Source organism: Acyrthosiphon pisum, chromosome A2 (assembly GCF_005508785.2).
Source record: "Acyrthosiphon pisum isolate AL4f chromosome A2, pea_aphid_22Mar2018_4r6ur, whole genome shotgun sequence".
Taxonomy (NCBI): domain Eukaryota; kingdom Metazoa; phylum Arthropoda; class Insecta; order Hemiptera; family Aphididae; genus Acyrthosiphon; species Acyrthosiphon pisum.
The window spans coordinates 13,445,445-13,457,431 of record NC_042495.1 but is presented as its reverse complement, the minus strand read 5'-3'; the positions used below and the strand labels follow the sequence as shown (position 1 = coordinate 13,457,431).

The 11,987-nt window shown below is 28.5% G+C and overlaps 3 protein-coding genes across 5 annotated transcripts in view; 2 read left to right on the top strand and 1 right to left on the bottom strand.

Annotated features, from left to right (window-relative positions):
• Positions 1-1,135: 1,135 nt before the first annotated feature.
• LOC100164536 (mothers against decapentaplegic homolog 3) lies at positions 1,136-4,739 on the top strand. Its single transcript, XM_016804167.2, has 5 exons — positions 1,136-1,775; positions 1,882-2,043; positions 2,108-2,332; positions 3,505-3,649; positions 3,733-4,739. The coding sequence occupies exons 1-5, from the start codon at positions 1,709-1,711 to the stop codon at positions 3,854-3,856; spliced, it is 723 nt and encodes a 240-aa protein (XP_016659656.1). The 5' UTR covers positions 1,136-1,708; the 3' UTR covers positions 3,857-4,739.
• An 85-nt stretch (positions 4,740-4,824) lies between these two features.
• Positions 4,825-5,964, bottom strand: LOC100570984. Its single transcript, XM_029489161.1, has 4 exons — positions 5,955-5,964; positions 5,781-5,882; positions 5,475-5,693; positions 4,825-5,412 (listed from the first exon to the last, which is right to left on the bottom strand). The coding sequence occupies exons 1-4, from the start codon at positions 5,962-5,964 to the stop codon at positions 5,105-5,107; spliced, it is 639 nt and encodes a 212-aa protein (XP_029345021.1). The 3' UTR covers positions 4,825-5,104.
• Positions 5,965-6,745: 781 nt separating this feature from the next.
• LOC100570496 overlaps positions 6,746-11,987 on the top strand; it is a 13,159-nt gene continuing 7,917 nt past the window's right edge. For all 3 annotated transcript variants that reach the window (XM_016804171.2, XM_029488995.1, XM_016804172.2), the window contains exon 1: positions 6,746-6,770. In XM_016804171.2, the coding sequence (XP_016659660.2) occupies positions 6,761-6,770 (10 nt within the window). In that variant the 5' untranslated portion in view covers positions 6,746-6,760. The remainder of the gene's footprint in view (positions 6,771-11,987) is intronic.

The following is an 11,987-nucleotide window of genomic DNA, read 5'->3' as shown; positions in this document are numbered from 1 at the left end:
AAAACCCAATGTTGTCATTCAAAAAAGTAAAAAACTTAAAAAATTATAAGGATAAAAAATATTTACAAATATAATTTTTTAAGAAAAACTTTGTTTTATAAGCGACTTGAAACTATGTAAAAAAATATTTTCAAAAAAAATTACACTTTTAGAAATAATGAGTGTCCAATGATAAAAGAATCACCCGGTATATAGACAGTAAACAAAATAAAAAATGTATTGTTTATTATTTAACACCAAACACCGGGAACATTTTTGGTTCGAACCGTTTGACGTGTATTGGTTGGAAGTTTGGAAGTTCGAAATAACTATGGAATTTTCGAGTTCGAGTTCGGTTTGGTTTGGTATTTTTAAAGCTTGGTTCAACCCACCTCTAACGAAAAGTTTACTCGAGGCGTAAATTCGAGAGTGAACCACGTCACGCCATATTCGTTCGTATTGTATTAAAATAAAGCATTAATAAAATGTGTTTTTTCGATAACAGTTTATAACATTAAATTCTGTTTAATGTAAAGAAATACCAAAAAACTGATTAAATATTTCTGATGGAATTGTAACAACCTTAGATTATATACTATGATCTAAGGCACGAATTAAGATATATCTCAATATAATACTATTACTATATTACTATATTAGTATATCTTAATTCATGATCTAAGGTAGCAACATAAAATATAATGGAAAGATAAACGATATCTAATCAAAACTCGAAGTTTTATCAAATTCAATAAAGAAAAGTCAGTGTTAAAGTTCCATTTCACCCGATTCGACGTTATAATTATAAATATATAAATAATTATATAATATATATTATACAAACATTGGCGAGAAAAGCGAGGGGCCATGACCCCTCCGCCCACTCTTTAGAAGCCCTTGGACGTTAGACCTATTGAATATTTTTTTAATATTATGATTTATGCGATAATAGGTAATTGATAGGGATCTGATAGGCCGGTATGGCGGTAGCCGGTATGTATTTCGCATATCGCATGAATGTCGCGAGGCTTCCTCCAATCTTCGGTAGCTGCTGAACTCCCACGACCCGCACAACGCGCATGACAGCCGCGGGCCTTCGCCAAAAATTGCAAAGACACTTCGAACTCGTCCGCGTTTGGCCACGAGCGCTATCTACAAAAGCGGTGGCGGAGTGTCGCACGCGCCCGTGTCTTACCGTGCAAACTGCAAACGACTATACGCGTGTATGCGTGTATGCGTGTGTGTGTGTGTGTGTGTGTGTGTGGTGTGTCGAGTGACGACGTTCGGAGACGAGGCGCAAAAAATAAGTGAAAAAAAAAAACAGTCCCGATATTTAACATTGATTGTTCTGTGATTGTAGCAACTAGCAGGTACGTTCGGAGATAGCGTAGGGGGCGCGTGACGTGCCGACGAACTTATAATAATAATATTCTAATATAATATTATAGTAATTTCCAAGACCGTCGGTCGCCGGGATTTATCGTTGTTTGTTCAACAAACTTTGTTGTTTCTTCGTTTCGTGTTATTGCACTATTGCGTCCTTGTGGCTTGCGCCGCGTGCCGGTAAAGAAGAAATTTTCATTTTCCGTTTGTCCCGGTCTCCCGTTTCTAGCTTTCAGTTTGCCGGCCTCCCGGAGCGTGTTAGCTCGTTGTTTGTGCGTTTGCGGTTTGCGATCAGTTTCAGGATATCGCGAGTGGCACCGGTCTGAAATCGCTCCACGCCTCCGAAATGATGGATTCACCGACCACACCGCCGGGCTACATGTCTGAGGACGGCGACAACAACGAATCTCACAGTGAGTAGTTCAGTAGCAGTAGTTGTCATAGTGATAGCTCGGCTACGGTGTATTTTGTTAATACCTAGTTGTCACTTTTCCCTAATGTTGATAATGATATGTGTAGGTATGAGTCCCAACCCTACAGTGATGGGAGTACTGGACACCCAACCCGTCCTCTATTGCGAACCCGTGTTTTGGTGCTCAATCAGCTATTACGAGCTCAATACCAGAGTTGGAGAGACGTTCCACGCTTCTCAACCTTCTATATCGGTTGACGGCTTCACAGGTAACTAAAGTAATTTTATGCTTAAATTAATAAACCATAAAATGATTTCCTTAATCAATTTCAGATCCCAGTAATTCTGAACGATTTTGCTTGGGCCTTTTGTCAAACGTCAATAGAACAAGTGTAGTTGAACAGATTAGACGTCATATCGGCAAAGGTGTACGGCTGTACTACATTGGCGGCGAAGTATTTGCAGAATGCCTTAGCGATTCTAGTATTTTTGTACAGTCACCCAATTGTAATCAGAGATATGGATGGCATCCAGCCACTGTTTGTAAGATACCTCCAGGTATGTTTACTTAATTGATTTATTTAATGTTGTGATACACTAAAAATCGCCTAAATATAATATATTAATATATTATACAAGCCATCATCTTTATCACCTAAGTATGTACTTAATTTTATAAATCTTATTTATACAAATTTCAATTCCTTATATATATTTAGGATAATTTTCTTATAGTTGCCGTAGATACATCTCAGTTTGTGTGTGACTGCCGGTTTTAATAAAGTATTCATGGTTACTGTTTTTCTTTTTCCACACAGGGTTTCTGTTGTCACTAATTGATTGTTTTGTCGGTTACTCATTCCAGTTTATAGCATAATTGTATACCTTATAAACATTTTGTAGAGTGCCTACTATTATGTGTGGTATTCTAATAACAAAAATAATAGGATATTTTAACTGGTGGTTGACCGTAGAAGAGTAGTAAGATTTTTCCAATAAAATTATACAAAAATGTTTGTCCAGGTATAAGTAAAATAAAATATGCAACCCTTTATTTTTATATGTTAAATATTACAATACTATTATATGTATTGCAAAACATCTATTAACTGTTTGTTAAGCTAGTCAGAAAAAAAGTTTTTCTTGAATTTGATTTTATTGTGCATGAAAATAAATTACATTTTCCATTAAGTATACATACTTAGAAATTTAATTAAAAGTAATGATAATAATAAGTGAAATTCTAAAAACTACAACAATTATTCCCTATAAATTATAATTGGTAAATAAATACCTATTTTTATTAAAAAAAAAAAATGTAAGTATTATGGTAACTATACATTTATACATCATTTTTTATCCTGTTGCTGTTGAATATACAGTTATATAGTTTACTATTCTTAAAATAAATATAAATATTTGATTTACTACTAATATTATATAAAATTATCTGTTTTCTATTTATATGGTTATAAATCAGAATTAAAAACTTTCATTTTTTTTAAATCTAATATTAATTTTATAAATGCTACAGGTATTCTGTTTCAAATTTTACATGTCTTTAATATTTACTAGTTATTATATTTAAATTATATTTTTTTATAAAGAACAATATAAAATATTATGTCATCAATTTAAATTTATTAATTAATTCTACTGACTAATTTTTCTTTTTTTCTGATGTTCAAATTTGATCACTAAAATTTATTTATTTTTTTTTTTAAATTTAGGTTGTAATTTAAAAATCTTCAACAACCAAGAATTTGCATCTCTTCTATCTCAATCAGTGAGTCAAGGTTTTGAAGCAGTATACCAGTTAACTCGTATGTGTACGATACGTATGTCTTTTGTTAAAGGCTGGGGCGCTGAATATAGGTATTTACTAATATTGCTTTTCTATATTATTTTTTTAAAAACTTTTTACATGTATATTAAATTGTATTTAATCATATTCATAGGCGACAGACAGTCACATCTACCCCTTGTTGGATAGAACTACATCTGAATGGACCATTGCAGTGGTTGGACAGGGTTCTCACACAAATGGGTTCGCCTCGCTTGACATGTAGTTCTATGTCATGATTTAACTTAAATTTATACCCACCTTTATTATTACTATTTTTTTTTTTTTGTTTAATTGTACATAACCCTTGGAATGGCTGTCTACTATAAGGTTGTGAATTGAATCTGTATTTAACCTAATCGACTAATTAGAACAGTGGTTTTGTGTTTTTATGTTTTTTTATATAACATCATAAAAAAACAACATTCACACCGAAATGTTAGTGATAGATATTTAGAATTATTATTGAATAATAGAGCTAAGAATTTTTTTATTATAACTATTATTTTTATTTTTATTATTAATAATATTTTTATGTTAAAAATAAAAATTCTAAGTAACATGACTTAAAATATATGGATATAATATAATAGTGTTAAGTTTCAAGTTTTTATTTTATAAGTTTGTTCAGTTTGAATTAAGTTGTTTAATGTTGTTTAATTAAATTTAATAACAAGTGAAGCAAATAAAAATATGTAAAACCATACATAGGACTTCTAGCATTAAACGAGCAATTTCATCAAACTGCTTTTTGCATTCACCATGTGCAATATAATTTCTAAATTATACTGGTATGTTATGTTTTGTAAACGGCCAGAATGTAGACGGATTAAATATGTTAAATATATTTAATATTAAGCTATATAAAATTTGGAATTCATTGTTTATAAAGTTTTAAAATACATCTCATTGTTCTGTCGAATAATTAATACATTTTATAAAGATATTTAAATATTTTGTATATAATAATAAAAAAGCATTCTTTTCATATAAGGTTTTGACATAAATTGGTCAGTGTGATGTCAATAATCAACCAATGTTGTTCATTAATTTTTTTTTTTATAATTTGTAATTTTATAAAATGTATAACCTTTTTGAAATTAAATCTTATTTATGAAGTAATAAATGCAAATATATTATACATAGTTGTTCGGTACTTATGAGTACCAAATTTTTACCAAATTAAAGATAAAATAGTATACAATATAATAAGTAATAACATAGTTCTTCTTAATACAGTATTACATGTTTAAAAGTAATAAAAAAAGTTAACTATTAAATCATACGGATGTATCCGTTACGGTAAATGATGTTAAATGGAAATTAACGTAATTCATCGGTTATTAACGTTATTTACCAAATACACAGGTAATTATCGTTATAAACCGGATAATCACATTAATGACTAAATACACAGGTAATTATTGTTATAGACCAGATATGCACGTGAATTTCAAATACCTACTACAATTTTAAAATAGGTATTTTTAAAAATAGAAAAAATGCATTATTATTTTTTTAATTGTTTTTACAATTTGTACTCCCATGACATTATTACTATTACATAATTTTTCAGCCCCACGGCAGGCACAGCGTTTATTATTACAACCAGTCTTGCAATGGCAACGCTGGTACCCTTGAGAGCCCGCAACCGAACTATTACTAGCTGCTTCCCTCAGTGTCAACTGTCTATCACCTGCTAATTTTATCACATTGTCCATGTCTAATAGATTTTCTTCGCAAACAGCTATTTCTTGGCGTGTGTAATTATATTTAAGAAAACCATGTTCCGTACCTATAAAATAATTAAAACATTTTTAATTTTAATAATATATTTTTCATTAAGAATTAACTTACAGAGTTTGTATAAGTCATATTCAACTTGGGTGACAACTGCCAGTATATTTCGCGGAGAACCACGAGCTCTATCAACGTTCGGTATAGTTACACGTACAGTTGTGCCTATTTCAAGCTGAGGAAACTTTTCTTTAGAAAGTTTCATCATTTTCTCTCCTTGTTTTTCTAAATTTGTTTTTGAATTTTTACGTGCAATACAAATATTTTCTTGACGATCATCTAAAAAATAATTTTTAAATATTTATATTTTAGTTTTATTTGTGTTATATTTAGAATTCGGAAATTTATTGTTAAATAATTAAGTACCAAGTTCTGAATTTTTTTCTGCGATTTCTATGATTTCATTTCCGATTTCGTCTTCTTCGGTGATTGGTTCATTGGTTATTTTTTCTAAATCTTCTTCCGTACCTAATGACCTCTTTTATTTCATCGTTTGGAAGATTAGACGACATTAGACCAATTCTAGCCGTGCAGCCAAACATCGCTTCATATGGCGTTCTACCTATGTAATGTCCACGGCTATACCAATATATGTTATAATATATATAGTAATTGTATACTGTATAGGCCCAGTGTCCACCTTATCTATGGCCGATAAAGTTTTATTGATTTACCCAATTAGTACCACAATTAGTTTAGCGATCACTTTATCATTGCTCGTTGGACATTATTTTAAAATAAAATCAACATTTCCCTAATCATACGGTTATTAACGTTATTCACTAGAAAATAACGATAATTCCCACATTCGTAGGTAAATAACGTAAATAACCGGCGATATAACATCATTTACCGTAACATATCTAACTTAAAATATAATTACTTTTTGGTTTAAATTTGTTTTAGTGTGTGTAAGTGTTTATATCGATTTACAATTTATCCGTTTAGCAAATATTTTTATTATTTTAACTGTTTTAAGTTAATAGTATTACTTCACGACTTCAGTTGTTTATTCAAGAGAATATCTGATAATGTATAGTATGATTTAAATTTTCATATTTGATATGATTTACTTATTGATTATTTAATATTTTGCAAATTGCATTTATTGTGTGTTCACAATTATAAATCATGTAAATATTAAAACTAATCATTTCAATTCTTGCAGAATTTAAAACGCAGAAGATTGGCACCTGAAATGTGCAGAAAGTAAAAAAATTATTAAAACATAAAAATATAGAATGTTATTACTATGTGCCATTACCATGCCATGAACTATTTGTTCAAGATGCTCTTTCTCTTTCAATAATTGATCAAATAAATCAATTTACTGAAGTTCAGAGTTTATGGATGAAGGTGACTATAATTTATATTTCATAATTGTATCCATAGATGGAACTAGAGCTTTATATTATAGAGATATAGCATATAATTATTTAATTATTTATAAAAAAAAATTTTGTAAAAATTAAAAAAAATATATATATATAATAAACCTTTTATACAAATTTAATAAAAATAAAGTTAAGAACTTTGATTAGTTCATCCCAAAAATTTGTCAAGTTTATACCCAATTATTAATTTGTTGTAGTACCACACTACCACCAATCAGCATTTAAAATATTCTTTGCTTTCTTCTCTCCGGAATTAGTTTATCAGAATAAAAACGTCCCGGTTTTAAGAAAAAATGTTAAGTGTTTAATTTTCACAATTTTTTTTTTGAAAATAATAATTGAAATCGAGAGTCAAAATTTTATTGTTAAAGATAACGAATAATTGATAAATCATTATCAATCGTTATTATGACACCAAAAAGAAAATTCAATTTTCGTGACTAGTTTTCTGTTACTTGGAGTTTTGTAAAAAAAAAAGGTAGAGATGAATTTGAAGTATATTGCACTTTTTACAAAAGCTATTTTCAAGTTGACCACGGTGGAAAATCTGACATAGTCGACCATATTAAAAGTAACAAACATAAAAAAAATTCTCAGAGTGTAAATATTAGTGAAAAAGTGACCAAGTTTTTTGTAACTTCTGATACAAAATAAGAAAAATTGGTAGCTGCTGCAGAGCTGGTTAATGTTTATAAGGTAATTTTACACCATAATTAATTTAATTCACTGGACTGTGTACTACACCACTTTAATCAAAATTATTTCCCGACTCCAAAATCGCTTGTAAAATGTCAACCGCACGAACTAAAGGCACTGTAATAGTTAAACACATTTTGGCTCCACATACAGTTGATATATTTAAATCAGATTTAGAAAATACAATTTTCTTTAGTTTGGCGACGGACGCTATATAGTAATCATAAATCAGAAAAAATATTTCCAATTATAATTCAATATTTTACAAAGTTAGATGGTATAAAAAGTCAATTGATAAAAAATGAGTTCCCTTAAAAACGAAACTTCAGAAACGATTTCGCAATATTGTATTGATACATTAAATAATAAAATTTGAAAATATTTTTAAAAAAATGCATTGCATTTTGTGCAGATAATGCAAACACGAACTTCGAAGGAATTCATAGAAAAAAACAAAATAATATTTTTTTAAACTAAAAGAAGCCATTCAAAATGAACTGGAAGGTGTTGGCTGCTCTGCTCACATATTGCACAATATTATTTCTACATCTGCAAATACGTTTAGTTTTGATGCTGAAATGATCATATTTAAAATATTTGGATACTTTTCTAAGTGACGATGGCAAAATTAGTGATTAATGATTATTACTATAATAATAATAACTCGAGTTAAATCGCAGTATGACCATTAATGAGTACCTACTTCGTGGTAAACACGTCGATCGATTTACTGTAATATATTATGTTCTAATATTCTTATTCAAAAACCGTATTTAAACACAGCAAAAACTGCCTCGATAATCCGGTAGACTCGGTAATATGTAATCTTTTTAGTCATCGCCGACCCGTTTGATTAGTTTTTTTTAGCAATCGATCCGTTTAGCACGTGTAATCAGTTATTGGTTGTTGGATATTAACCGCCACTATAGGTACTATCTTAAAAGGTACCAATAATATGCAATGCAATTGAAACTTTCGATAACTATATACTGTATTACTGTTAGGATTTCCACCGATTTCTGTATTTCTAAACGAACAATGAAAAAAAATATTAATTTTTTTAAATATCATTTAAATACGCATTTTAGATTCTGAGCGAAGCGAGGAAGCTAGTGGTTTTACAATGGTGTTTATTTTTTTATTTTTTATTATTTTATATCCTGTATACACAATTTCTACCAGAAGGAGTGCTTCAATTTCAACATATAGTACCTTATCTTTTAGCAAATTGGATCAAGATGGTACTTTAAAGAGGCCATTTTTCGATTTTCTCAATAATTATTAAATGTCACGGGAAAAACCACCGAAAAATTACGAAAAAACGCTAAAAATGGGATTTTAATTTCCAACGCTTTGCTAATCACCATAGAAACGAATACAAATTTTAGTTATTTTGTTAATATAATTTATAATATTAATTCAACTTACAGGCTATAATAAAATATAATAACAATATCAAATATCCAGACTGACAAACCGTCTCCGATCACAATCGTTTTTCATATACGATGATAGGAATATATGATATCATTGAATTCAAATTTAATACAATCCATTATACAGTGACCCACTTGTAACCTACTGTACAGCAGAGCAACATCGACTTACCTGCTTTTTAATTTTTATCTGATTTCCGTTTGAATATTGTTTTCCATAATCCCTCAGTACTGTGGTCGTGCCATTATACGTGTCAAATTTGAAATTACCTGTAGAGATTACCCAAATTTTATACATTACATAATATAATATCGTTTACAAATATTTAGATGAAAACGCTTAAATCCTATTCCTAATTTGCCTATATTATATTTTCCTTCGCCATAAACACGATAATTCAATACAATATTTATGTACTTGCTTTTGACTGTATATTATGAACAAATAATATTAAAATTATTTTTAGCCAGCACATATTATTATATTAAAATTTGACGAGTTTCTTTTATATTAATCAACAATTAATTTTATTATGTTTTTTGTAAGTTTTTTTTCGACGATGTATTTTATAATAATTAGAAATAAATTATCAATTATGATTTTATGTGTATATTGTGTCGCTCTACGTGTACGGTACAAGTATAATATACCAATAAATAAATGTTTTATGATAATACAAAACTAAACGATCGATAATATTATATGAACTAATTAAGGTTATCTGTTTGAACTATAATAATATAATATTATATTATAGACTCAGGGAAAGTAGTCTATTTACAGTAGTTATTTTTAGTTACATGCTATAAATTTATAATTTCTTTATTGCCTTATGTTTAGTTTAAATTAAATTTGAAGTTGAAACTTAGAAATACCTAACTTATTATTGTTGCCAATCAGTATCTACATTATAAGAATCATCCTCTTCTATCATAATTCATAACCTATATAAATGTAAAATAATCTTAATAATTTGTAACCGATTCGCAGCCGATGCCTTAGACCGCTCGGCCACTCCGTCCCCCAATCTTAATAATTGTATTTGCATAAAATGTAGGTACCTAATTATTTACCAATGGTTTTAATCTAATTATTAAAAAATGTCATTCAATTTAATATAAAATATTAGATTCTGATTGAACCGAGATATGTATAATATTTTTAAAATCTATATTTAATCTACATAAATATAATCAATATTTCGTATATTATTAAAGTGATAAATCATATAATGTAGAATGTAGATACAAGATACTTTAATCCTTGAAATAAACAGGGTACTGGGTAGGTTTTAAATGAAAAATTACAATTAACAACTCATGGTACTTTCTAAGCCTTGTATACCGGAAAATAACTCGCGAAATAAGCGAATCGCGGAAAAAAAGCCCAGAAATATAAATATACATGTGAACACTTGTATACTCTACTCCTAATGACCTAATTAGTAAATAGTAATTACCATATACCTATAACAAAATATAATAATATATTATAGATTGTAAATCAAATAAAAATATAAATATGAAAATAATATTATGTATACGTCATGATTTATTGTGTTATAAGTTATGAGTAAAAAAACATCAGTCTTAGGTACCTACTATATAGTATATACATAGTACAATAAGTTATAAATCAAAAAACATAAGCCTTAGGTATATACATACTAAAATGTATACAAAAATATTTTATACAATTAACAATTAATTATTATTTTCATTATAGGTAATATATAATATATTATTATATTTTGTTATAGCCTATAGGTAGGTACATGGTAATTACTAATTAGGAGTACAGTATACATGTGTTCACTTAAATAATATAAGTTGTATTATACAACCAAAATATAAATATATTTTTAATTTTTGTCGAATAATATGGTTTTTAAGGGGGCTGGAGCGTCATCAATTCTAAGGAGTAAAAACTAGGCATTTTATATTTCTGTTTATCTGGGTCTTGTGTATGTGTTGAAAGTAAATGAACATTAGTTTGCGTAATTCGTAGTACTGATCACGTTTTATAGGGGCGTCATAGTGACCGGGATGTACGTCTGTAATTTTACCTACGTGCATGCACATGTCACCATAATATATTTTTTGCTTTATAAAACGACAAACATTTTTTTTTCAAAAAATACTACCTCTGACTTCAATCACTACGCTCAGTAGGATGTTCCGATTTTAATTTTGAAAGCAGATCTGAAATCTCCTCTAAATTTACTATATGCTTAAACTGTCGTACATTTTTCATATTCTATATCAATGTAGTTAAATTTGAATTATGAATATGTTCTACTTTTACTCTTTTTGTTAGTAAATTTCTAAGAAAAAAAAAATAAAAATCAGAAAAATGAAATTGTCAAAGCATAAATAATTTAGTGTCTAATTCAAATTTGCTTTCAAAATTAATATCGGAACATTATATTGGGCGTAGTGATTGAGGTCGTGAGCTATGTTTTCGACCGAAAATGAATCACGCTCCAGCCCCCTTAAAATAAAAACGTTAGTGGAGTAAAAAATTGATAAAACTATTAATTAAGTTTAAATATTGCTCCAAACGTATAAAATGGAAGAAATATGCCCTAAAAACAAAAAAAACTCAAAATACGCATATTTAAAATAAAAAAATAAAATTTTAAAACTATAGCTTTGTGAAACATGAAACGTATTTGTTTCGTACTCTTCTATTTTTGTGACTGTGCAAAACAAATACGCAAATGTACAAGTCTTCTGCTCTAGTAGTAAGTTTTAAATATTAATACAATAATACATACTAAATATAAAATAATGGTATGTACGATATACAAAATATTGAAATATTTTTAATGTATTTTAATACAACACTGGAGTGATACAATGATTGTATTGATGCGCCGTATAAAAATGATGAGTTTTATTCCTATAACTGTCACTTATCCACCTAATGGCTAACCTAATGCGATTAATATACTTACTACTTTATTAAACAATTATATATAATTAGAATACAACACTACAACAAACACAGTAAAAGAAATAAAATTTACCAGGTCACCCTTTTTTCA